Here is a 26,443-nt window from a genome sequence, read left to right as displayed (position 1 = left end):
GACTGTAACTGTACAGTTTAATTGACTTGTCAATGGCAAAAAGAGTCAGGCATCTTAAGGACAGCATGCAAGTCAGCAACCTCATTAGTACAAGCCCTTCCTGGTATTTCATCAGGAGAGTCCCATGATGTGTGTTCAAGTCAGGGTGGTGACTAGGTAGCTACATTGGATAAGAAGGTCTAAGAAGTGCCTCACAACAATGCTGCCTTACCATTTCCCCGTTCCCAATCATCATGCCATCCTGCACAAAGCAAGCAGTCGCTTTCATCTCTAGGTCTGTTTTTTTATAAATTTGCTAAATCCTAATCTGGCAGAACGCAGACTACAATGACCTAAGGAATACTTGCTGTACAATATTTCATGTGTACATCTCTACAAAGACATAGTTAATTCTTCTCGACTACTTGCCCTGCTTCAGTTCAATTCAGTTTATTTTTGTATAGCACCTTTCACCAAGTGTGGGCTTACAGCACGGTAACAAGTTTGCAGGAAAAACACAATTACAAACTTTACAAATTACTGAATACATACAGTAAATGCATACACTTATATTTGCTTAAACACATAAAAACACAAAACCTTTCCAAATTCATTTACATAAATGGATCCTAACAATATATGCATATTCATTAAAAGTGCCAACTTCTTCCTGGTTAGATGCTTCTATTTTAGATTTAAAACGCCCTTGTATATGTATAATGTATAAAGTGCCACAGATTACATGATGTTACTACATTTACACCAATCAGACACACCATTAAAACCACTGTCAGTTGAAGTGAATAAAATTGATTATCTTGTTACAATGGCACCTGTCGAACCGTCAGTTCTTGAAGCAGAAAAAATGGTCAAGTGTTAGGATGTGAGCGACTTTGACAAGGACCAAGCTGTGATGACTAGACGACTGGGTCTGAGTATTTCAAAAACTACAGGTATTGTGGGGTGCTCCTGGTATGAAGTGGTTAGTACCTACTGAAAGTGGTCCAAGGAAGGACAACCAGTGGATACGTGACAGGGTCATAGGTACAGTATCCCAGGCTCATTAATGTGTATGGGGAGTGAAGCCTGGTCTATCTGATCCAATCCCAAATTATGTGCTACTGTGGCATTGCTGAAAAGCTTAATGCAGGCCAAGAAAGAAAGGAGTCAGAACACACAGTGCATCAAAGTTTGTTGTGTAGCCGAAGACCAGTCAGACTGTCCTCTCCACCGCCGAAAGCACCTACAATGGGCACGTAAGAGATATAACCTGAACACAGAGCAATGGAAGAAGGTAGCCTGATCTGATAATCACGTTTTCTTTTGGATCATGGGGACAGCCAAGTGTATGTGTGTAGTTTACCTGGGGTAAAACTTGGAAGCTGGGTGCACTAGGGGAAGAAAGCAATCCAATGGAGGCAGTATGATGCTCTTGGCAATGTTCTGCTGGGAAAACTTGGGTCCTGACATTCATGTGGATGTACCACATACCAGAAGATTGTTGCAGAACACGTACACCCCTTTGTGGCAATGGTATTCCCTGATGTCAGTGGCCTCTTTCAGCAGATAATGGACCCCAGCACACTGCAAAAATTGTTTAGGAATAGTTTGAGGAACATGACTAAGAGTTCAGGATGTTGTCCTGGCCTCCAAACTCCACAAATCTCAATCTGATCGGACATCTAGGAGATGTGCTGAAAAACAAACATGATCCATGGAGGCTCCACCTCACAACTTACAGTACATAAAGGATCTGCTGCTAACACTGCACTGCCAGATGATACAAGACTACTTCAGATATTTTGTGGAGTCCATAACTCAATGAGTCAGAGGCACAAGGGAGACCTACACAACAATACTAAGCAGGTGGCTTTTGTCTTTTATGTGTATCTATCGTATAGCGTGAAGGGCTCATACTGTATGTCAAAGTTTCATTGAAAAGAATGAACTTAATTGAATGGCACCATCTTCCTCTACACTTCTATTTTCCTTTTCCTTCTAAATATTCATACTGTTCAAAAAAATTAAGGGAACACTTAATCATCACAGTTTAAGACCAAATCAGGTAAGCTTCAGGGATATCAATCTGTGCAGTTAAGAACCATAAGCAATTGTGAATCAACTTCACCTGCTCTGGTGCAAATGAAAGTGACAACAGGTGTACTGGAGAAGCAACAGCAAGACAACCCCCAAAGATTGAATGTTTTTTTAGGTGGTGGTCACAGACAATTGCTCTCTCCTTATCCTTCCTTCTTCTCTAGTTGTGCATTTTGCTAGTGTCTTTGTCACTACTGGTGGCATGAGGTGGTACCTGCAGCTGATTCAGGTTGCACAGGTAGTCCAGCTCCTCCAGGATGGCACATCCATAGGTACCATTGCAAGCAGGTTTACTGTGTCTCTGAGCACAGTCTTAAGAGCATGGAAGAGATACCAGGAGACAGGCTGTAACATGAGGAGAGCCAGTCAATGACATCAGTGCCCTCTTCATCCAAGAACTGCCTACACACTCTGGCCACATAAGGCCATGCATTGCCTTGCACCACGAGGAACCCAAGGCCTACTGCACCAGGGTAAGCACAATGGCTCTGAGGATTTCATCAGCAGTCAGGGTACCGTTTCCTAGCATGTGGAGGTCTTTGCGACCCTCCAAGGATATGCCTCCTCAGACCATCACTGACCCACCACTAAACCGGTCAGGCTGGATGATGTTGCAGGCTGCTGCCTAATGTTCACCATTGCATGTCCAGACTCTTTCATGTCTCAGTGTGAACCTGCTCTTGTCTGTGAAGAGAATGGGGTTCCAATGACGGAACTGCCAATTGTATTCTCTTGCGAATGCCAATCGGGCTGCACATCGATGGGCTGTGAGCACAGGTCACACTAGAGGATGTTGGGCCCTCATGCCACCCTCATGGAGTTGGTTTCTGACAGTTTTCTCAGAAACATACACACCAGTAGCCAGCCATAGGTCATTTTGTAGGGCTCTGAGTGCTCCTCCTTGCATGAAGGAACAAATACTAATCCTGCTGCAGGGTTGATGCCCCTCTATCACCCTGTCCAGCTCTTCTTGTGTAACACCCCATCTTCTGTTATCTCCTCCTAGCTCTTTAGACTGTACTGGGAGACACAGCAAAGCTTCTTGTGATGGCACATATGGATGTGCCATCCTGGAGGAGCTGGACTACCGGAGCAACCTGAATCAGCTGCAGGTACCACCTCATGCTACCAGCAGTGACAAGGACACTAGCAAAATGTCAAACTAGAGAAGAATCAGTCAGGAAATATAAGCACAGAGAAATTCAATTTTTGGGGGTGTCTTGCCGTTACCTCTATGGTGCACCTGTTGTCACTTTCATTTGCACCAAACCAGGTGAAATTGACTCACAATCACTTATGCTTCCTAACTGGACAGGCTGAGATCCCTGAAGCTTAACTGACTTGGTGTTAAACTGTGATGATCAAGTGTTCCCTTCATTTTTTTGAGGATAGTATATATTGATACACTGTGCTACTTCCTGTTGGATCTGCCTTATTTACTATGTGAATTGATGGAACACTCTCCAGGCTAATCTGAAGTACATACTACTGCTCCTGGTCAAGAGGGGGCACTGACGCTAACCTCCTCCTCTCTTGTTAAACTACACAGCACAGACAAGATGCCCAGTGTGGGCAAGTGACTCCGCCTCTTCCTGTCCCCAACCTATAACTCCCGCTGCTGCTGGAAGGAGGTCCCATGTACTTACCACAGGGATGGAGTTCCATTCTAGCAATACTTCCATTACATAGCCTGACAGCAATCTTATTCTAGAAAGTTCCTTTCTATTGGCACACATAGCGGCCCCAATTTCACTGAGTTTTCACATATTTTTGTTGGAAATAAATGGGAATGACCGGGTTGGAGCCGCAACATTTTACAGTGGTGACATGTAGTTCCTTTCTCAACCACACTATCCACAGGGAAATGCGGATCTTTGTTGCTTGTTCAGAGGCGATAACTCCTTTTTTGTTTTGTTTTTTGTTGGGTTTGACATCTTCTGGATTAGGTGGAATCAGTGAAATCCATATTGCTTCAAAGGATTTCTAGATCAGACCCCCACTTTCATTTGCTATGGCAAAGGTGAATGTTTCTAGCAGGGTGCCTTATCTGTACAAATGTACTAGACTGAATGCTGGGAAATGCATTGTGGAGAAGCACAACGGCAGCAACACAACAGCAAAAATCAATTATGAAACAAATAATAAATTATTCTTACCTTGCATTAAATGAACATTTGCCATACAATCCACATCGGGCTCGGGCTTTCTCTCTCTGTTAGCTTAAGAGCTCACAATGATCCCGCCATTATCTTCTCCCGGTGCTGTCAGAGTGTACAGAAGTTTGGAGGGTGAAAGGCTACTTGTTTGATATGAAAGCGCATAAAAGCACAGTATTTCATAAGCAGGTTATGCATGAGTGCAAACTTTATTACATACAGGTTTACGTGTATGGAAGTCAAAGCATTCGTCTCACCAGACAATTTATACATATATGTTCACTTTAAATATTATTTGTAATCATTACAGTACTCTCACACTGCTATTTTGTTAATTGTTTTTGCATGATGGGTGCTTCAATGTTGGTTTTCTATGGCCAAACAAACAATGACGATTGTCATAACTGAACATTGTCTCCATAGTGATATTTAAAATGGCATTACACAACTTCTGGTTGGAGGGGATATCAGACTTGATGATTAAAATTGCTAATCTCATCACCCAAGTATGTTTGACTCTGCCATAATCTCAACCGTTTTGTCGTGGTACATAAAACATGAGACATCAGATAGATGAGCCTTCTCTTCTGTCCGTGGGGTCCAAAACACCCAGTCACTGCTAAGCGCTCATTGGTCGTCCGTTCTCACACACACAGAGCCCACGTCTATGACCCGAGACAAAACAAAGCCTCTTTGATTTGTTTGGGGTGTGTTGCTGGGATTGTCAGACTACACGACTGAAAATCATGGGAGTGCGGCATGACCGACTCCGACTCTCCACGATGAAGTCAATGACTGAAAAAAATCACTGGAAAAGTCACATAACACGATAGGGCTTTTAAGGATTCAGGAGTTTGCTCAGCGTTTCGGATTTTTGTATTTTGGCTCTATTAATTATTTTCTTCAGACCTCATCCTATTTTTCCTCACTTGGTCTTTTATTACATTTTTGCCTAATTTCTAATCTGACACAACACTGACCTCAGTGATTTATTTAATGCTGACTGAATGTCATGGTTTCCTACAGAGATTACTCTGTTACTTTCAGCAATGGCTGTCCATCTACCTCAAGTTACAGTGATCACCAGGAAGGCTCGGCCCCCTGGACTTTTTTCACAACAATGGAATCCTAATATACTTGTATGGGAATTTGTACCACTGAACCACATCCAGTTGTACTTTTCTTGGAGGCATTCATTTCAGTAAAAGCAGTACATAATTGAATGTATAGGGTCAAAGTGAGGACAATTCCAAAATAACATGCCATTTCTAATCCAGCTTTATGCTGAGCAAATTTGCAGGGGCTGAAGCATATTCCAGCAAGCACAGGACACAAGGCAGGAGCAATCTCCTGGAAAAGGCACCAGTCCATGGCAGAATGAACACACTCACACATCGCCAGTGCACCTAACCTGCATGTCTTTGGGCTGTGGAAGGAAACTGGAGCAAACCCATGCAGACACAGGAAGAACATGCAAAATCCACAGAGAGGACGTGAACCCTGGTCTCCAGACTGCAAGGCAGCAGCACTATCACAGTACCACTCATCGAGTCCCAAAATTGTTTTACTTAATAATAAATACATTTAAATTGGTTGGAATGTTGATGTACCGGTTAGCACTGCTGCCTCACACACCCAGTATCCTAGGATGGAATTCCACATCAGAATCGTTGCCTGTGTGAATTTTGCACCTTCTTCCAGTGTTTGGGTTTTAATAATTCCAAATGGGCCTTGACAGGACTTTCACCCCATCTAACAATTTGTCCCTGCCTTGCATCCAATGCTGCCAAGATAGCGTTTTGTTCATCCACAACCCAGAATTGGATTAAGCATCTTTAAGAATGTTAGGATATTAAGTGTTTAACTGGAATGGAATGATATTAAGTGTTTAACTGGAATGGAATTATCACTTTACCTAATGTATTTATAATACCTGAATTAGTAAGGGTGGCACAGCGACACTGTAGCTAGCACTGCCACCTTACAGCTTCATCTTACTGGGTATAAACTTTGGCATTGACACAGTCTGGATGAAGTCTGCATTTCTCCCCATGTCTTTAGGTTTTGATTTGGGTAATCCAGTCTCCTGACCACATTGCACAGATTTGGGGTTCAGATTGTCCCTATATGAATGACTTGGTGTGTGCCCTTTGATGTAGTGGCAGCCTGTCTGGCGATGGTCCCTTGCCTTGCATACATTCTTGCCAGGATAGATATCTCCCCACAAACATGAACTTGACAAGAAAGCTGTCAAATGTATCAAAGGTTAGATGTGTCGACCAGACTGCTATGCGAGATTCACTATGTCCAGGACTACAGTAAGAGCTTAAACATCACTTCCGATTTCTTGATAAAACTAGTTCACATTGGAGATTGACTGCCAATGAAGGCGTCAGTTGGAATGGCAAAAGCAGCCACAGCTGGCCCATCCAAAAGGATTTACAGCTTCTCTAGGCGGCTTTGGACCCACGGTGTGCAGGTGTGATGCCAGGCTCGAAGTCCTCTCCACCTGTTGAATCCACACCGGCAGCGTAGTACGTCTCGGGTCCCTTTGAAAGCGCTGAGCCCTCTTTCCTCAAGCGACGCCAACGCCGAGTCCAACCTCCACTTCAGCCCCCGCCACTCCTCTCCGCTCCGCCTCGTCCCGCCCCGGTGCGCCGGCCACTCAGGGGAGGAGCGCCGGGCAGAGCCGGGAGAGAGGCCGGGGGGTCGGGCTGCAGCTTTCCCAGAGCGACTCGAGAGGCGCAGCGAGGAGATTCGCCCCTCCACCGTCTTTTTGGATTTGCTGAACTGCCCAACAGCGAAGAGGAGCGGATCGGCTGTGCGATCCTCAGCAGTGCCCTGAGACTGTATAGCCGGAGCCGCGGAGAGCGCACCTGCACCTGGAGCACACGAGACAAGCCAGTCATGACGGCAGACAAGGAGAAGAAGAGGTAGGCAGGGCAGGGGTGCGAAAACAGCGAGCCTGTCCGAGTTGGGATGACCCGGAATAGACGCCTGAGGTTGTTCGGGTTTTTGTGCGACTGTTGAGAGGGAAGACTGGACGCCGCGGCGCGACTCAGCGGGCAAAGGTTCGAGTTATTGAAAGTCGAGCACTTCAGCCTGATCAGAAATGCAAACGATCATCAAAATAAAAGTTCGCAACGGAAAAAAGAGACCAACACGCAACTCAAATGGCAAACATCCTTAATGTTTTGCCATGTAATTTTAACTGGACGGTTTTCAGGTCGTAACGATCTGCAACTGGCGCACATAAATAACCAGAGGTGCTCGTTTACTTTTTATTTTACTTTGTGATCTGACTTCGACTAGACACTCCGCAAACAGTGCAGATAAACCGAAAATGAAAACGGTGCAAACTGTGAGTTTGTGAGAATTAAAGTTGGAAGGGAGTTGATAATCTTGGAAAAAATAAAATAAGTGGAGCGTGCAAAACACTCGCCTTGACCTTAAGAGTTGTTTTCGGGTCAGCTGTCAGATTAGGTGGTGTGTGTCATACACGTGTCGTGACAGATGAAGGCAGAAGAACGACTTGGGGGTACGGCTGTTGTCGCAAACACCGTGTCCCGACAAATTAAAAAAAAGAAAACGATACATATCTATCCTGCTTGACACTTTATATAGCGCCTTTTCGTGTCCTTCAGCGTACTGCTTTGGCTGTCCGTGCGTGATCTGCAGAACTTAAGTGACGTAAAAACAAGGGAGAGAAACAAACATAAAAAAAATCAGAGTTCGATCTTTGACCCAAAACACGACGTTGCGGAGACTTTGGCTAATGAGCCGAGATCTGATTTAATTAACCGCGATTAAGGCACGCTTAGGACACCCAGGCAATCGTGTCACGTCTTATTTTCCATGTTAAGCCACTCATTAATTAACAAGGTGATTAACGGGTTTGGCGGATTCACGGTCTCCAGGGAGCGGACCTTCCAGAGAACCCTACCTTAACAAAAATAAGCATACCGAGTGATTGGTTTTAATTGTGTCCTGCTAATCCCAAAAGCTGCCAGATTTGGTACACAGTGGATGGTAATCCGCCAAGGAGCCGCGTACACTCAAGGCGTCTTTATTCTCCGATAGACTGCGGTTTCCTGACAGAAAAGGTCGCGGCCCTTTGTAGCGACAAACGGGTCCGTTGAAGAGGTGTTGCCGTTCTTTGGTGTAAAACCGGGACAAGAATATCACCGAAACAAAGCATGGAAATCCGACTTTTATTACTGATTCCATAAATCCACCGAATTATGTACTTTGCCTTAGTTGGGTGGAATTGCGTAATTCTTAAAGAGTTGAAAACAAATGGATTCGTTCTGATTTGCTGTTTATCAATTTTAGCTGCGTTTATGGAGCATCAAAAATAGTAAATTATATCTAATCTGTTTAAAAATTATATTACAGAAACATCCTAAAAGTCCAGATAATTTGTGGAAAAAGATTAAGCACAAAATATGAAAATTATTCTTTGATCAAAGGTCCTTTAGTTGTCTGTATTCTTTGTAATTTTAAGTTCTATTGTGTAAGCGTTTTCTCTTTTTCATTTTATTCAATGAGAACGGAACAGAAGAAAATGTTATAATTAAGACACTATTAAAAAAATAAATGCACATTCACAATTTGTCGGTCTAATGGCATCTTCGAGATCTGTGTCTCCTTCGTAGAGTGCTTTTCCTGTCCATTATATACAGTCATTCCTATTTGTTTGACATTCATTATAGATCTACTATCACTCCCCGTGTCTGTCATATAGTGTCCCAGTTAACCTGTCTGTAAATACGTTTGAATAGAATTGTTTTTAATCTAAAGAACGCTGTACAATGTTTATGTTTGTATAGAAATCTGAATCATCTTATTCTGGTGTGAGGCAGTTTTAGCATGGCTTTATCTAAATCTTATTCGTAACAAATAAAATGTTCTTTTGTACAGAACTGGTCATCTAATTTGGTCACAGACGACTATATGGACGTGTTTTGTGAGGCAGGGCAAGTCTTTTACCTGCCGTTCTCAGCGAGTGACTGCAATATACAGTATCTCACTATAGAATTGGTAAATGCTGTTACAGATACTGTAATCTGTTTTTGAACAAGATTATCTACAAAAAAAGTAGAATACCAGTATTCACACAGTCCTATACAACGCCTTTGTATATGTATATTTAAAATTTCAGCTCCCGCTGATTAATGAGAACTTGATATTTAGTGATGCCGGTTGCTTTAATACAGCCTATAACATACATATGAAAGCAAGTGATCTCATTATCACAACTGACGGCTTCAATAAAGGGGGACTGTAAGAAAGAGTATCCGGCATGTAACTGCAGGTTGCTTATTAACCTCTAGTGTTAGTTTTGTACTGATAATATATAATCAATACAACAAAAATGCGCCGCGCTCAGTTAAAAGGCAAACGAGGTATTCCGAAAATCTGCGGCTTTTCGTGCATATTGCAAGGCTTTACTAGAAGGGGATCTGCATTGTAACGACTGCCCCGATTTCGTTACGTTAATGTTCCAGTGGGCCTACCTGCAAAATCAGCTTTGCATTGATTTGGAACGGATATCAGGTCAGCTTTACTTGCCTGCCTTTCTTTTAGGTCCGCTATTCTGTCTCGTGCTCAGCATGGCGAACAAACAGGCTAGCAGTGTGGTGCCGATGGGGTATAAATAAAATCGCAGGTTTTAAAAACCTTATGGAATCAATGGAAAAAGAGTGTTTTTAGTGCCAATGTGTCACTAGTGATTTTGCTCTGTACAACCTAAAGTAAGATAAAATAATAAGAAACGAGTACCAGCATATATCGATGTAATATAACGAGCTCGTTATAAAATTGGCAGCAGTTATCGTCGCGCGCTTATAACAAACTTCGATGCAAGCAAATCCTGCTCTGTAACACGTAGTGATAAATGTAACAGCATAAATTACATTACATCAATCCATTCTGAATTCCATTTCTTCAAGTTTACGTTTGCCATAAACCACTGTTCAAAAGGACGACTGTTCAACGGCCGAACAATAAAACGAGCACCTATCGTAAGATTTGAGGACCAAAACTTGGACATTTTTCCTTCGTTCTTTATCGGTGGTACCCCGAGGATTAGGCATTCGCCAAAATGCAAAATTATCTTTATTTACTTTGACCAAATTCTCTTTTTCTCCGCAAAAAAAAAACAAAAACAAACAAACAAAAAAAACAAAACAATTCTCAGCCCAAAAACAACAGTGCAGTGATCGTCATGTGTCTCCTTGGTGCTTACAAAATTTGCAATCTACCACTGGGAAGAACTCCCCACTTTGGTGATTTAGTCAAATAATAATCACACAAATGTGGGTTCTTAACTCTCAGTTTTATAAGTAAAAACGACGTGACCCTCAGCCGGTGACAAACCATGTGCGCCGCCTCATCTGAGCCTGTCGGCTTTTGGCACTGTCGGCTCTCGTCCCGGCAGGGAAGCAGCACCGCGCTGTTTCGCCTAGTTATTTCCAGTGATGAACAGCCCTCTCGATGACCCGCGTCCAGGGGTGGAAGCCCGTTTTCTTTTATCTTTTACCTTTTACCTGTGTAGCAGACGGCTGTGCCACAGGTGCCCACACTTTTAATTAACTTGTACCCTGCCTCTCAGCCCGCGTAATGCCGTGATTGACACGCCCGGCGGCCTTTCCTGCCCCAGGGCTCCTCGCTGTGGGTCTGCAGCTCGTCTAACAGGTCGCAGCTACTTTTCGTCCCCATGTTATTTTTATTTTGGTTGACAGCAACGATCTTGAAATGACTGAAGGCGAAATAGTTAAGGAAGGTTGCACTGGGTCTTCACCAGTCTTTTTATATGCAATTTCTTAATCTAATTATTATATGAATAAATTAGCAATGAAGCCACACATGTACAGTGCAGAAAAAAACAGCTAATGAACACCCTGGCAGGGTACAAGAAAAGGCTTTCACAATTCCAGTATACTGTATTTATCTTGAGGATGTATATTTTGCAAAGTAATATATGCAAACACTTTACTCTGTAAACTCCATCAAAATATTTTAAGCACATTTAGTTCAATTCAGAGTTCACTGGGGACCAAGCCCATCCATCACAATGGCATCTTTTGCAAGGCTGGAACACCAAGCATGCAAACAGCATACAAGGTAGTGACCAATGTGTGATATGAAGGCAGTCTTCAGCACCAAAGTCCCACTCACATTATAAAATAATATTTATAATTTCATAAAACAGTATTGATTAGATATATTTATTTAGAACACTAATTTTAATAAACATTTCTTCATATAATACACAGATTATATGCCATAGACATCATCCTGATTACCTGAGGAACATCTAATTAAGCTTTAAATGAAACAAGACTTATTTTATATGAAAATGGTATTGTTTATGAAGGAATCCTATACAACAGAACTATGTAGATTTTACATCACTTTGAGTGCTATGTGAACATTTCTGAGGTGTTATAACATTAATTAGAAGTGCCAGTGAAGGACTGGTATCCTGCCCTGTGCCAAGTGCTGCTAAAATGGCTGCACATGACCCTGAATTGGATTACTCCTGTGTGAGGTTGTTCCTTTTTGTTCTGTTAGGATTTGTTATTTAGAGGGAGAACTGGAACTCAAGAGACCTCTTAGCAATTTGCAATGAAGAAGTCCTTACTGATGTGTTCAGATAGAGAGTAACACCATAATGCAGCAGCAGTACGTGTTTGAATTTATGTAATAATAAGTGGACACTGCCTCATGTGTTTTCTTATTTTTTAAAAATGTACAGCTATCTGCCCTGCATTCAGGCTTTGCTCCTACTTGGTGCCTGTTGCTGCTGGGGTAGGCTTCACCTCTCTCTGACCCAGGACATGACGACAATGCCATCTCAGAGGTGGATGGAATGGAAAGGCTCTCTTTATATTTGGTTCATTTTTGTATGTGAAACAATTCTTCAGTCTTATTGTTCTCAATACAATCCTAAATAGGCTATTGTGTCAGGAGCTAACCTACGTGACACAGAAGCTCTCTCAATAACCTGGTAGCGTCTGAGGTGTCCTGGGTCTAGGGGTGGGCAACTGTGTATGTTACAATTGTTCTTTTAAGCCTTTCCTGTTGTGTTATGGTTTTATTTTTTCCCCCAATCTCATTCGGGAGGTACCTCCTAGATTCCAGCGACACCATTTTGGAAGGTTCTGAAACTGTACTAAGACTGTTTGGTTCAATGGTGGCAACCAAGTGTAACAAATGAAAAGCCTTCCATCCCAGAGGATCTTCAAAAAATGGCGAGTTTGGTGAAATGTAGTGAGAAAGCAGTGGTGGGTGGCCTCTAAGCAGGGTTACCTGTTAGCCCCTGTCTTTACTAAGCTCTTACTAGTCTGTAAGCATCCTTGGTTTATCTTTGTGATGTTATCTCCTCATCCCAAGCAAGACATGTTCCACTTTCTGGGTCAAAAGGTTTTTTTTGTTTTTTTTTAAATAATTTGTTACTGCTCTTACTGTATATCAACAGAGTGGTGGCTCTGAGGCTAGGGATTTGCACTGGTAATCGGAGGGTTGCCGGTTCAAATCCTGTAAATGCCATTACTAAATAAATACTTTGTTGGGCCCTTGAGCAAGGCCCTTAACCTGGAATTGCTCCGTTCTGGGTACGATGTTAACCTGCATCCAGCCCTGCATGTAGGCTCTCCAACCTGCAGGGAAAGACCTGGGGGATGATGACAGAATTGGCACTCCAGCCATCATAAAACACCTCAACACTGTTCCATTCCATCTGAACTAGTGTGGTGCTGAGATGTCACCCATTGCATCGCTGCACTCAGGTTCTAATCTGGAATCCTGAGTTGTATCAGCGCATGCTCCTTACCTACCCTCTCTATCAACCTTATACAGACACACATGCATTTGAACTCAAGTACACAAGATTATGAATCAAATATGTAAAAATTAACTACATTTAATCAGGGGCAAGCTCATATATTCAATTTTATGCAGTACTGCTGAGCACCAGCAGATGGCAGATTCCTATCCTATACTGTACCCTGAATTTTTTTTTTTTAGTTTTAAGTTTAAATTCCTCTAGTCCCTAATGGAGCATTGAGATTACTGGCCTGATAAAGAAGCACTGTGGTTATATCACCAGGTTTAAGTTATTTAATGCAAGCAGGTTTCACACGGCTATGGGGTCGAAGCGTCATGGTGGAGGGTCTGTATTTCAAAAACATTCATTCCTCATATATAGTATTGCTTAATGTAGACTTACTGAGATGGGTATCTCAAATAAAGTACTATATACTCATTGCTTACATTTTTAGGTACCTGTAACTAATGCTGGTAGGTCCTCCAAATTCCTCGAGGCATGGATTCAACAAGGCTCTGGAAACTTTCCTTAAGAATTTTGGTCTGTGTTGTCTGTACTTCCTGCAGATTTTTTGGCCACACATTCATTTTGTAAACATCTTTTTCCACCTTATCCCAAAAGAAGCTCTGCTGTTTTGAGATTTTGGAAATGTGCGGGCAATGGAAGTAAATTAAAGCCTGTCATGTTTGTGGAATCAGCTTGAGAAGATTTTCTTTTTGTGACAGAGTCCATTATCTTGCTGAAAGTATCTATTTAAACAAGGATAGATCGTGGCCATAAAGGATACATATGGTCATGACATTGCTTCGCTACGCTGTGGCATTCAAATGATGATCAGTTGGTATGAAGAAGTCTAATCCGTGCATAATATCCACCGGCCAATATTATTAACACAAGGCTGAATGGATCCATGCAGTTCATGCGAAATTGTGGCCTTACCATATGCAAACTGCAGCAAACAGATGACATTTCTTTCCAGCCTTGGCATCCAGATTTGGTGAGCACTTGCACACTGTAGTCTCATCTGTCTATTTTTAACTGAGAGGAGTGGAACCTGTGTGGTCTTCAAGGACCGATGCGCTGGTGTTCAGAGCTGCTCGTCTTGCACACTGCAGTTCTAAAGACTGCAGCCTTTCTGTTTACATGGTCAACTCCGGTCATTCTTCTAGTGACCTCTGTTATTGGCAAGGTGTTTTTGCCAATAGAGTTGCCCTACACTAGATGCTTTTTGTTAATCACACTGTTCTTTATAAATTCTAAACATAAAAGTGTATGAAAATGACACTAGGGCTACTGATTCACAGATGCTGGAGCCAAGAATCTCATCACTGACAGTCACTTAGATCACATGTATTGTGACAGTGCATACAGTAGTTGCAAAAGGTGTTTAATGCCCACCAGGACATTGCACTTTTATTGTTTTTCTCTGCCTGCAGAAATCAGTCCATCATTTAAAACACAGATGTGATAAGCTGCAGGTTGGTGATAGGACCTAATCTCTGCCTCAGGTTGGACATGTTGCGTAAAAGATTCAGAGTCACATCAAGAGTGCAGGTGCAAGACTGAACAGCAGTCAGGAATTACATTTAACACTGCCACCTCAGTGTCTTCTGACTGCCTACAGTGTCACTAATGGGACTACATACTGCATGTTTCATGAAGAACATAAGATGTAAAGGGCCTCTGCAGCTGTGTGAGGGCCTTGAGCCTGTGGGATCAGCTGTATCGATTTTGTCCTTATTCATGTGACAAATGCTGCTGCTTTGACTCTATAGCTACTGGTTTGTGTGCATGTGCACTAGTGCTGAATCAGTACTAAAAGTTTGACGGTATTGTCGATACCAGCTTTTGGACCTCAGTACTGGTACCAAAACAGTTCTAAAGCAAATAACCCCATAGACAGGCCATCAACAGCCTTGTGACAGTTATCTAGCCTATTTACAAATTTCCAACGTCACACTATGGGTCTGACTATTGCAAGTACTGTTACTATTAGACCTTATACTGCTTTGCTACTGTGTCTCACACTACCAGTTATGGTATTCCTAATGCTGTCAGTAGCACTAGAAATCAAAGTCAGTCTGATTTTACCGCAACTTTGCTGGTTGCTGCACCATTACGCCACTTCCAAATTGGACCATCCGATGTTCGTCGGCACAAGAAAGAGAGTTTTGGGGTAACCCCCCGTGAAGTCTCAGTTGCTTCAAAGTGGGGAATGAGGATAGGTTTGCAGAGCGTCAAACCGCATCATTCCTTGTGTTATTTACCATGCACTGAAGGGGTGAAAAGCTAATGTTCAGTTCCAGTACCGAAAAAACAGAAAACGCTGGTACTGTACCATTTTAAAAATTGGGTTTTTTTGGTAATTTTTCACTACCAGTATGCCATGCCACCCTAAAGTGCGTGTGTTGGCACCACTTCTGGAACTGGTTTACCACTAGTAAGTAGTTCTACTTACATTTTTGGCATTACTCCTCATCTTATACTATTACTGTAATTTTGAATTTCCCCATAGGATTAATAAAGTTTATCCAAACGTAAGTCTAATGGTGCTGACACACTTAATGTAGTCAGCAGTAGTGCAGACAAGTTGCACTCTTTTGCTGACCACTAGTACTCCGCTGATGTGATTTGTACTGGTATTATGATCTTAATTCTTAATACTGCATGCATCAGTGCAGGTGTGATAGTGGAGTGACTATGATGACATCTCATATTGTGCCCCCAAAAAGTAATGCCAAGAGCAGAACTGCTCATGGAATCTGTGCAAGTACTCTTGTTATTATGCTGGTGCAGTTCTTGCTGGTTCAGTATTGTACAACTGAAAACTGAGTGTTGCGATTAGTTTAAAGATTGCAGCTATAGTGCTTTGTGCAATGAAGATTACCATGACATGCCCTGTTTTCTTATCCTTTATACAATACTATTATAGTTATGTCTAGTATCCTTACTAACACAAAAAGTGCTGTAAGCATGATTAGTCCTTTTGCGGTGACTCTTACTAGTGCTACTGGTATACTTCACAGTGTAGGTGTATTCCAGATAAGATTACTTTTAGCACTGTCACTGTGGTCACTTACACCATGGAATAAGACGGAGGCTCTTACTGGTGGTTCTGACATACTTCATTCTGTCAGCAGTACTGAAGACAAGACAAGATTATGGCAAGTCCTGATGTTCATACTATTTACACTGCTCTGCAGCAATTACTTCTGGCATATTACCTTTATACCAAATAAAATCAATTCAATTCAAAACAAATTTTATCTATGTAGAATATTTTATAATGAGCATTGTCCCAAAGCAGCTTTATGCATTTCTGGGCCTTAAACCCCAAGAAAATGATCCAAAATATAAGCGACAGGGAAGGGGGTAAAAAAAAAAAAAAATTCTTGGAACAAAACCAGATAATTAATAAACAAAATAAAAGTTGTCTATGTTATTTACACAAATTAAAATAACGCAATAACAATATTATGACAGAAACTTAAAAGAAAAGAGAATCCCAAACAGGAGTGTAGATTTCATTTTGAATTTTAAATATTTACTTATAGACCTGACTAAACATGTTTTTAGGGTAGACTTGAACCCTGAAAGAGCATCCAAATCCTGTACCTCTGTAGGCAAGGTGCTTTATAAGCAAACACTTCATTTCCAGCTGTGGCTTTGTCTATTCTACAGAACACACAATATGCTGCTCATTCAAATCGAAACAAACATGAGAGATTATAAGGAATTGGAAGGTCACTTGATATTGAGGTCCAAAACCATGGAAAGCTTCATAAATGAGCACTCTAGCTGTCTGCCGCATTCCAAATTGACTGAAATCTATTAAGTGACACTGATGTGCAGCCACCGAGCAGGGCGTTGTAGTAATCCAATTAAAAGTTATACATGCATGGATATATTTTTTAACATCATGCAATGATAGGGTGCTTCAGAGTTTTACAAAATGTCTTATTTTTGATATGGGTATTAAATAAAACAACACAATATAAGCAGACATCTGATTACCATACTCGCTACGATAGAGGTCATCAACAGACATGGTACACTCAGAAAATGCTATTAACAAATTACCCACGTAGCACTACAGGTGTGACTAGTGCAAGTACTATTAATATTAGCCCACATACTGAATTGCTGTGGCATCTCACACTACTAATTACAGTCTGCTGATACTGTCAACTGCACTTCAAATCAATGTCTGGCTGATTTTTCTGTGGCCCCCACACTATTGCAGTTGTTACTGGTACATCACCTTAATACTTAAAGCCATTAAGTAACATTTCAGATGTAACTACTTTAAGAATGGTTGATGTTACCATCTAACTGTACTGCCACTGGGACTGCTGTTGCTGGTAATTAAAACTTGCCCTTAATGTTTCCGGTGTGACTACCACAAGTATAAATGCTACCAATCATTGTTACTTTACAAGTACTGCAGAAATTAGTATTAGTACTGCTAAGAGCTACAGGTATCCAGAGTAAGAGCAAAACAACATACAGTTAACTTGAATCTGTAGCACCACTGTGCTTAAAAAGGTAATACCATCTGTAGCAACAGAATAGTGCTAGAGAAAATAGCAAAAATACTTGCCTTGAAGTGTGATTGGTTAAGGTACGTTGCTCTTTCCATTACGCTGTACTGTTACCACTGCTAGTATTTCCGGTACTTGTATTTTTCAGAACACCAGTCGCATTGCAGATTCTGTGTTTTTTTTTTTTTTGCTAATATACCCTGTTCTTACCGTCATCACTAGTAACTCTTCATCACAGACAATATTGAAGGCCTGCTTTATTGTGCATTTGCAGTTAATACTGGTGCGGTACTGTTCTGTTGTACTTGATCACTGCAGTAGCACTGGTGGTGTGTTTACCGAAACAGTTCTTGGTATTATCCAATATACTGCAGTGTTAATGTGATGTCAGCTACTCACACTGGCGTACTAATATTAGTAGTACTGTAGATAAAGTTACTGTAAATGCTTTTGGTTTATTACCCTCTCCCGTGTACTTCTGTAGCACTTCTAATACCTGATGCTGTGAACACTATTGCGAGTGTGAGCACTGTTACAATTGCTCTTGTGCTTTATTACGGCAGTGAGTTTGGCAGCTGCAACCTCTTTACTATAGGTAGTCTTGTGTTTTTTTATTATTAAATATAAAGAAAATTCTACATTATTGTTTATCATGGCACCAGACAGTGGTGATGCGTTGCATGTGGGTAGAACATGCAAGAAAGAATTTGATTCTACTACCTTAATGGAAAAAAAATGTTACTATATAAAGCGTCACTTTTACTTCTGCCACTGTTACACTTTTGCTGTCTCTCTATTCTAGGATACAACAGCACTGTATATAACTCTCACTAAATATAGGACTATTTATATGGTGTGAAAGAAGCCTGGACACAGACACTGAGACAGCCAAGTCTGAAAAGCACACACTTTTAATTATTCTTCTGCACCTACACACACAATACAGTGCACAAATCACTCCAATTAAGACTCAGTCCTTTACTTTCTTTTACTCTTTTCTTCTGCCACAAACTCCGTCCTCTGCCTCCCAACTCCGGCTCCTTGAATGTAGTGAGGTGGCCCCTTTTATAATGCACCCGGATGTGCTCCAGGTGCACCCCGATGATCTTCCTGCAGCACCTCCTGGTATGGCAGAAGTGCTGCATGGGCACCCGAAGGCACTCCAGGTGTACCTTGTTCCTGTTCCAGCAGCACTTCCTGGTGTGGAGGAAGTGCTGCAGTCCATGGCTCTGGAACCATCCAGGTGCCCCCTGGCGGTAGCCAAGGGTCCTCACAGGATTGAGCTTCCAAGCTTCATGGTCCCAAAGCAAACTAGGGAGGCTGGCTCCTTGTGTCCCCTCTCCTGGTCCTTTCATCCTCCAGGCATCCCGGCTGGGCTGAAGCCCCAATCGTCCTCCACAGTGGGTACAGTAATTTTTTCTACTAGAAATGTTACAGGTGTTTCTTCAGGTACTGTTTTTCTTTCTTTCTTTGTTCTTTATTTCGCCTTATACAATTTCTTGTATTAGGAATATATTAGTTTTCACATACCACTTAGGGCAGAGCACAGGGTCAGCCAACCCTAACCCTGGAGCAATTGCATGTTAAGAGCCTTGCTCAAGGGTTCAGCAGAGGAGGATCTCTTTTGGCAGTGTAATGGATTTGAACCAGCAACTTTCCAAATGCCAGCACAGATCCTTAGCCTCAGAGCCACCTATCTTGGTGGTTTAACAACTGATGCTTCTAATAGTCTGTATTTTTGAATGTTACAAGCAAATTTATTCTAATCTTTATGAGAATGATCAAACATGCATAAAATGAAAACATGTTGAAAAGCCCACAATATTTTACTACTGTAGCAGTCAACATCACAGCAGTAGTGCAGTATTTGTTGCAACAATGCCATATTATACTTGTAATAATCACCCCTGAAAAGACTTGGAATATTGAATTTCTCAAACAAGTTCAGCAACGCACCCTTTGCTTCCATATTCCTCAAGAGAGGCTGCACTACCAACTGGCAAGCATATTTATAAGCTATTTAGTGGCCTTTATGCTGTGATAGAATTGTTAGTCATGACCGCATATTCTGATTTGAATTCGTAATTCAGGTACTAGAATTATGGCTGGTAGTCAAAATGTCTGCAGACAACGGCTGCTCCCTTCCTGCTGCAACTATTGTTACAGGCGTTGGCATTGTTCTTCCTGTGCAGTAGCAGTGCTGGGCCTGGTCTTGCTCCCCGGACAAGACACACTTGATATTCATTGGTACTCCTGTGCTGCCTAGAAGAAAGTGAGCTTCACAGACTGTAGACACACCCAGCCTTGTGGGACGATTTGGAGCTGGGGAGTGCAGTGGTGGAGTCACTGAATTAAAATTGCCAGACCTTGTGTTTTGTTTAATCTCTTTCCTCATACTTCCCCCTAGGTGCTCACCTGCCCCTTCTAGAGGCAATGCAGAGCCACTACAGTATGTGACTACATATTCTGAAATAACAGATCTGTGCCAACCATATTCATTGCACCCATCTTCCGATCAAGGGTGTCAAACCTGTGCTCTACCCTAGCCCTAAAATGGCAACCTCCCTTTTTTTTTTTTACCAGGGTTGAGTGTGTGTGTGTGTACGGGAGAGAAGCAGTCGCTCTACTGTAACCAGGTCTTTCCTTTTCTTTAGCAGGCAGCCTAGTGATGGTGAAGGTGGCACTTGCATGAATAAGCACTGTTTTGACACAGTTAGGAAGCCTTGCCTGTCATTTTGCGTTGAAAGGACATTGTCTTAGGCCTGCTGAGAGGCATGTGGCCACGCTGAAGTCTCTACCCAGTTCTGCAAGCTAGTACACTGGAGGCACTTTAAAACCTAAGCTCTTTTCATCCTAGAAGAAATTCCAGTTTATTCCAGTTCTGAGTTGTTGGGAGGTGGATCCCATCCTGTTAGCATCAGCTCATGGTATGAACCAATCCTGAATAGGATGTCATTCTGTTACTGAACATACACACTCACAATGGGGGAATTTAGAGCTGCAAATTAAGCTCATGCACACATCTTTAGGATGTGGAAGAAAATTGGAGTTGCTGCAGACAAACCTATGCACACAAAACGAAAACATGCAAGCACCACTCAGACAGTGACCTGGCAAGGATCTGGAGATGCAGGGCGGCAGCGCGGACCACACTGTTGAATAATCATAGCACAAACCTAAAATAATTCCTAGCATCCTGGTTAACATTCCAAAGTGTACTGGGTGTCGGCCTCATCCCTGTTGTTTCTGGTATAACACTTCTTATGGGAGTTGATACTTCTGTTATTTTACTGCCACTTCACTGAACTAAGCCCAGGAAGAATTGGAGCATTGCTGTGTGGCAGCATGGAAGAGGCTGGGCCCAGAGATCAGTGTCCTAACTGCAAGGTTAGCAGAAACTGAATTAACAAGGGTGACCATGTTTTCCACTGAGCTGGTCACAGCATGCACTGGGATTATGCATAATGGCAAGTGTGCCAATGCTGCCTTTGTGCCACTTTGACTACTAAGGTGGTGAGGTCAGGCCATGTGCGTAGGGAGGCAGTTACTATGTTTGGTATTGAACATTTTATCCATTCTACTTGAGGCGGTGCATGAATAGTCACCCAGCAGACTTATTATCGCACTTTGAGGAGTACAGTATGTCTGCATGTCACAGGGAGCCGGCTTGCCTGGGAACTGGGAGATGGAGTGGGGCAAAGTTCACCCTCCTTATAAAAGATGATAATGGATTAGCTGCAGCAGGGAGTTGGTCAACACTCCTCCCACCCCACCACCAACTTAACAATGTTGTTGCTTTTAATCTTTGAGCTGTGAAGGCTGCACATTTAAAAGGAGAGAGTGAAGCAGGCTAGCAAATCAAACTGGCAAGGATGACGTGCTTGCACATATCTGCTGAAGCTTGCCCTTTCTTACTTACTGTACAGTTTGGGTTTACCTTATCACTACTCTGACTCCGTACAGACAAAGCATTTTGCCTCGAGTTAGACTATCGTTTAGAAGGCAAAGGAGGCCAGAGCTAGTGAACTGATGCTGAAGTGTGTGTTACTAGGATACCAGAAAATGAATGACTAGCTGAGACGTGCCTGTGAGCACACACCAAGGATACTGGAAGAGACAAGCAAATGCAAACACCATTGCATTCGTCCATCCCTTCATTTTCTGGACACGCTTTATCTAATATATTCTTACATGAAGCACAATAAAAAAAAATTAATTAGATCAGATGACAAACTGTAGATGAGCAAATAGTTAATTAAGAAATGTTTGCCTGAGCATCAGTTTAGTTTAGTCATGAAGAAGGTGTAGGAGGTGGCTTGCATCAGTGAATGAATGAATTGTGAGGAGAACACAGTGATTTGAGATAAATGCTTTTAAAACTTCCATTTACTATCTTGTCTGGTCCCTTCTCATACTTGTGTGATCATCCCTTCATTTTTCTGTAGTAGCAGCCCTGCCACGAAAGCACCATGGCCTTTTTCTTTAAAGAGCTTGCGACTCCTTTGTGATTGTGTCCACAGTGCTTTCAACACCAAATACTTCTTGAAACTTCATTAAAAAGGTGTATAGGGATTTGCCAAGTCTAACACAAAATATAGATTTACGATCTGCTGCTCAAGATTGAACACATTTCATTAAATCATGGCAGAGACAAACAAACTGGCATCAGCACTGAGAACAGGATTACTAGTCAGTTCACATCCCAGTTGGGAAAACTCAAACACAAGGCCTTATGAACATAATATGAATGGTTAAATCCAATCATCACTCACAAAGGCCGAATGAGTTGATTTTTCAATTCAACTTTTTGACCCAATGCCAACAATGTCAATGTTGTGCCCAGGATATCTGTGGCATCCATTTTCTCACAAAGACATTGTGATGTATGATAGATGCACCAACTTACTGGTTGGTAAGTATTATCTACTGACCTCGCAAGACTTTTTGTATTATCAAAATTGTCATCTTTGCTGCATGATGTTAAATACTTGGCTTAATTTTTAGTGTAGTTCATATATGAGAGTTAAAAAAAAGAAAAGAATTTACAACATTTTCATGCAAATAAATACTGAAAGAATGCAAAATTTACCTAAGCATCATTTTTAATACCATCACCCAGACTATTAACATACTTCCCGATGGTCACCTGTTTGACCGAATGTTGTCATAGGCTTGTTCAATATTGTCAGCAGCAGTGGATGCGGGAAGATACCTTCACTAATGAAAACTTGTATTACCATTCATGAAGTTTTCAATGTAATCATAGATGCTTCATGGACAGAATCCATACTCATACTTGAAAGTCAATGATGGATCTGCCCTCCTAATACACCTTCAGCCCACAAAAATGGATGATTGCATACCGCTCTTCTTTGAGTGGCCATGTTAGCAGCATGATAACACACTAACAATTAAACAGACCAGGTTAGGCCTACCTTACAGCAACTCAGGCACACAAAGCTGACAGACGCATACACAACTATGGCTGCAGTCAACACTATAAAAATATTAAAACATTATTGTGCATAATTTTTGACTAACCCTTGTATTATTACAAATGCAATATAAGCATTTAGCTGATGTCAAGCCTCCTCCTTTATGTTATTTCTCCTTAAATCATACTCTTACAGAGAATCCTGACTAGATTTTCAAACCCATGTTGTATATTGTTCAAGACGGCTTCTTCACCAAGCTTGGGACATGGTGATATGGCAGAGGTGTGGCAGTGGCCGATCCTAAAATAAGCACACAATGCAGAAAGGCTGACAATGTAGCTTACCAGGTACAGTTTTGGACAGTAAGGACTCTAAGCCAGTTCAGCGTTCCATATGGAGATAGTTGGCCAGTTGGGATTTAGCCATCATCTAAATAAATAAATAAATACAAATACAAGACTTGTGTTTGTATATAGATATGGCAATTATATACATTTACACCTACTACTATAGTATTATACACCGTTTAGTCTTTTTTATAAATAATTTTTAATAAAAAGGTAGATATTGTGATATTACTACATCTGGCAGACTTATTTTTGTTTTGGAGAAGCTGGTCAAGACTGATGACATTAAACTTTTTCAAAAAATTGTTTCTCATCCATCTATCCACATTCACCCATGTGCTAAATGTGGAGATTTGGAAATGTTAAACTTCTCTGAGGGAAATGGTTCATAAACACATTTTGGGTATAATGGGAGATTTTGGAGATCACTTTGCCTCACAATCACACTGAGTTGTAATGAAACCTTGACCTTTCACCTAATTTTACTATATGCAATAAAGACAAAATAATTAGAACAGTCAGAAATGGCACTTTGTGGTCAAGTTGGAGTGGTGCAGTATCTACCTAATACAGGCAGTCCCGGGTTACGGAAACCAGGTGCTTACCTGTGGGGAGTTTCACATGAATGTTATTCTAACTGGTACCTACTGGCAGGAGACTTCAGAGATACAGTATGTTTGCTAACTGAGTTTGCTAGATCATGATGTACCCTTGACCTCTTGAATCAAGTTTATCCCAAATGTCTAACCAGAAATAAAACTGGAAAGGAATGAAGTGGGATTGTGTAATGGTAACTCCAAAAACGTTGTCACTTGAACGCAGCATTAGAAAGAAAAGGAGGGTCTTAATAAAAAGTCAGCAGTGTCTACATCAGAAGATGGAGTCTCACGAAGAGGTCTCTACATCGGGGAGCACGGTCCAACCTTGAGGTGTCTACATGAGAAGGAAGGGGGTCTCACAGGTAGAATAGTGTTATTCGCACACTCATGGAGAGCTAATGTCAACTGAAGAATCAGGTGTTTGCTGAAATATTAGTAACAGAGCCTTCTGGAAGATTTTAGTGCTGTTGTAATTTACATATATAGAAAGAAAAGTAGAGGGCAACAAAAACAGTACGGAAAGACAACATCAGGACAGTTGAAAGAAATGATCCTTAGGTGTGGTAGTCAGCAGTTACTATAGCAGAAAATATAGGCTTGCTTTTTCATTTTAATGTTAATAATTGGGTTGTGTTATGAGAAAATGTGTGTGTTGTAAACCTGCGCAATAAAGCTAACAAACGGCTATAATTTCTAGTTGTTAAGTAATGGGGGGGTTTTGGTCCGTCACACCACTTTATGGGCTATATGATATTACAAGTAGGGTGGCACTCTGTTGCTAGAATAGGCCCCTGAGACCCTAAATAGGATTAAGCTTGTTTGAGAATTGTATGTTACATTACAAGTAATCTTTTGTTAAATTTGTATGCTTCAATAATTAGAGGACTACAGTGCATGCTGAAAATGAAAGCATTTGTTGGCATATTGTAGTGGGTTTTTTTCACACTCAGCATTTCTTGGTTAAACACTCATGAGTTACTCCATTATGACTCGCCAAATACATTATACCAAACTTGTTAGCAAAATGCTGAAAAGGAAACTAGTTGATCAGTAGCGTCTGCAGGAAGGAAAAGGTCACTCTAGTGCTCGAGTTAGAAATGTGTGCTTTGTGTTGCACTGAGGCTTGTCATTAGTTGGGCAGGGCTTTGTGAGGCTTAGGACCAGTGACAAAGCACAAAGGTCAGTAAGTGATTTTTAGGCAGTGGTCACTCAGCACATGGAGTGTTAACCTGGAGGTAATGCCCTGCTCATGAGTGGGACTAGTGGGAGGGCTGGGAATTCGTTCAGTGCCTCTGTTTTGTCTCCAAATGTTAAGTTTCTGTTGGTATGAGATTGGGGGACATATGTCATTTGTTTGTAAGATTATGTTTATATACTTAAGTGGTATATCATCTGAGACAGCATTGTGGTACAGTTTATACAACTGCAGCCACATGTCATCTGTGTGAAGTTTGCCTATTTTCCCTGTCTCTATATGGGTTTTCCTTGGGGTTCTCTACTTTCTCTCCTCCATTTTAGATTAACTACCGATTCCAAATTGGCTTCTTAGGTGTGTTTGTGTGAGCAGGCCCTGTGATGGACTGGCATTTCATCTAGGACTGTTGCCTGTCTTGTGCCCAGTGCTGCCAGAATAGGCTTAGCCTCCTGCCACCGTGAACTGGATTTAGAAGGATTGAGATTGTTAAGTTTGTTTGTACATAAGTAAACATATCTGGCTTTGACAGGCTCTGTATGTATTTTGGATTTACAGCATACTTGCTTTTCTGTTTGTGCATACTTTTCCATGATTTTTTTTTATTTTGTTGCATTTATGTGTGAGTGCAATTCAGTTTATGTACTCTTGTGCATTTTTATCATTGTTTGTGTAGCTTTATTTTGGAGAATTTGTGGGCCTAACTGCATTTATATGTAATTCTGTTTTACATTTTTGTGGCTTTATGAATATTATTTCGTTTTGGTCTTTATACTTATTTATGTGTGTGTTTTTGTGGATCTCTGTATATTTTTACTTATGTATATGTGTTTAATTCTGTGTAAATGGATTTTTGTCTCTCTGTAGTTTTCTTGCAGGGGTGTCATTATACTTGACCCATTTATAATTTTTTCTGCGTCTCTTTGCATGTTGTGGTTTGTTTATCAGCTTGTCTGTATTAATAATTCTATGGGGGTCTCCCTCTATGACGCCAGTGGCACACAGAGGCCCTATGATGTATTGCCTGTTGCATGCCCTTCATACTGTGAGCCTGTGTGCAATTTGTTGTCTTGCTTTTTTGTGCATTTGTGTTGAAAAGCTCACAACTTCAGATGACAGCCTTGTTAAGGACATTTGATTTGGTCTAATTTCTGAACATGTCAGTGTGCTAGGCTGTGTTGAACCATGGCACATATATATGTGGGTACTGCCTTCTGAGAGTTGGGCAGTCAGCTGAGTTTGGCCAAAAAAAAAAAAACATATCTGT

The 26,443-nt window shown here is 41.4% G+C and overlaps 1 protein-coding gene and 1 long non-coding RNA gene across 2 annotated transcripts in view; one reads left to right on the top strand and one right to left on the bottom strand.

The window, feature by feature from the left end:
* LOC120516605 overlaps positions 1 to 26,443 on the bottom strand; it is an 86,316-nt gene that overhangs the window by 39,231 nt on the left and 20,642 nt on the right. The gene's annotated exons all lie outside the window — the stretch shown is intronic.
* LOC120516603 (endothelial PAS domain-containing protein 1-like) overlaps positions 6,883 to 26,443 on the top strand; it is a 130,450-nt gene continuing 110,889 nt past the window's right edge. Inside the window, exon 1 of the mRNA XM_039738391.1 lies at positions 6,883 to 7,165. Coding sequence (XP_039594325.1) covers positions 7,140 to 7,165 — 26 coding nt within the window. The 5' untranslated portion in view covers positions 6,883 to 7,139. The remainder of the gene's footprint in view (positions 7,166 to 26,443) is intronic.

This window comes from Polypterus senegalus, chromosome 16, assembly GCF_016835505.1.
Source record: "Polypterus senegalus isolate Bchr_013 chromosome 16, ASM1683550v1, whole genome shotgun sequence".
Lineage (NCBI taxonomy): Eukaryota > Metazoa > Chordata > Cladistia > Polypteriformes > Polypteridae > Polypterus > Polypterus senegalus.
The sequence above is the reverse complement of the archived record's forward strand: the minus strand, read 5'-3'. Positions and strand labels throughout refer to the sequence as shown.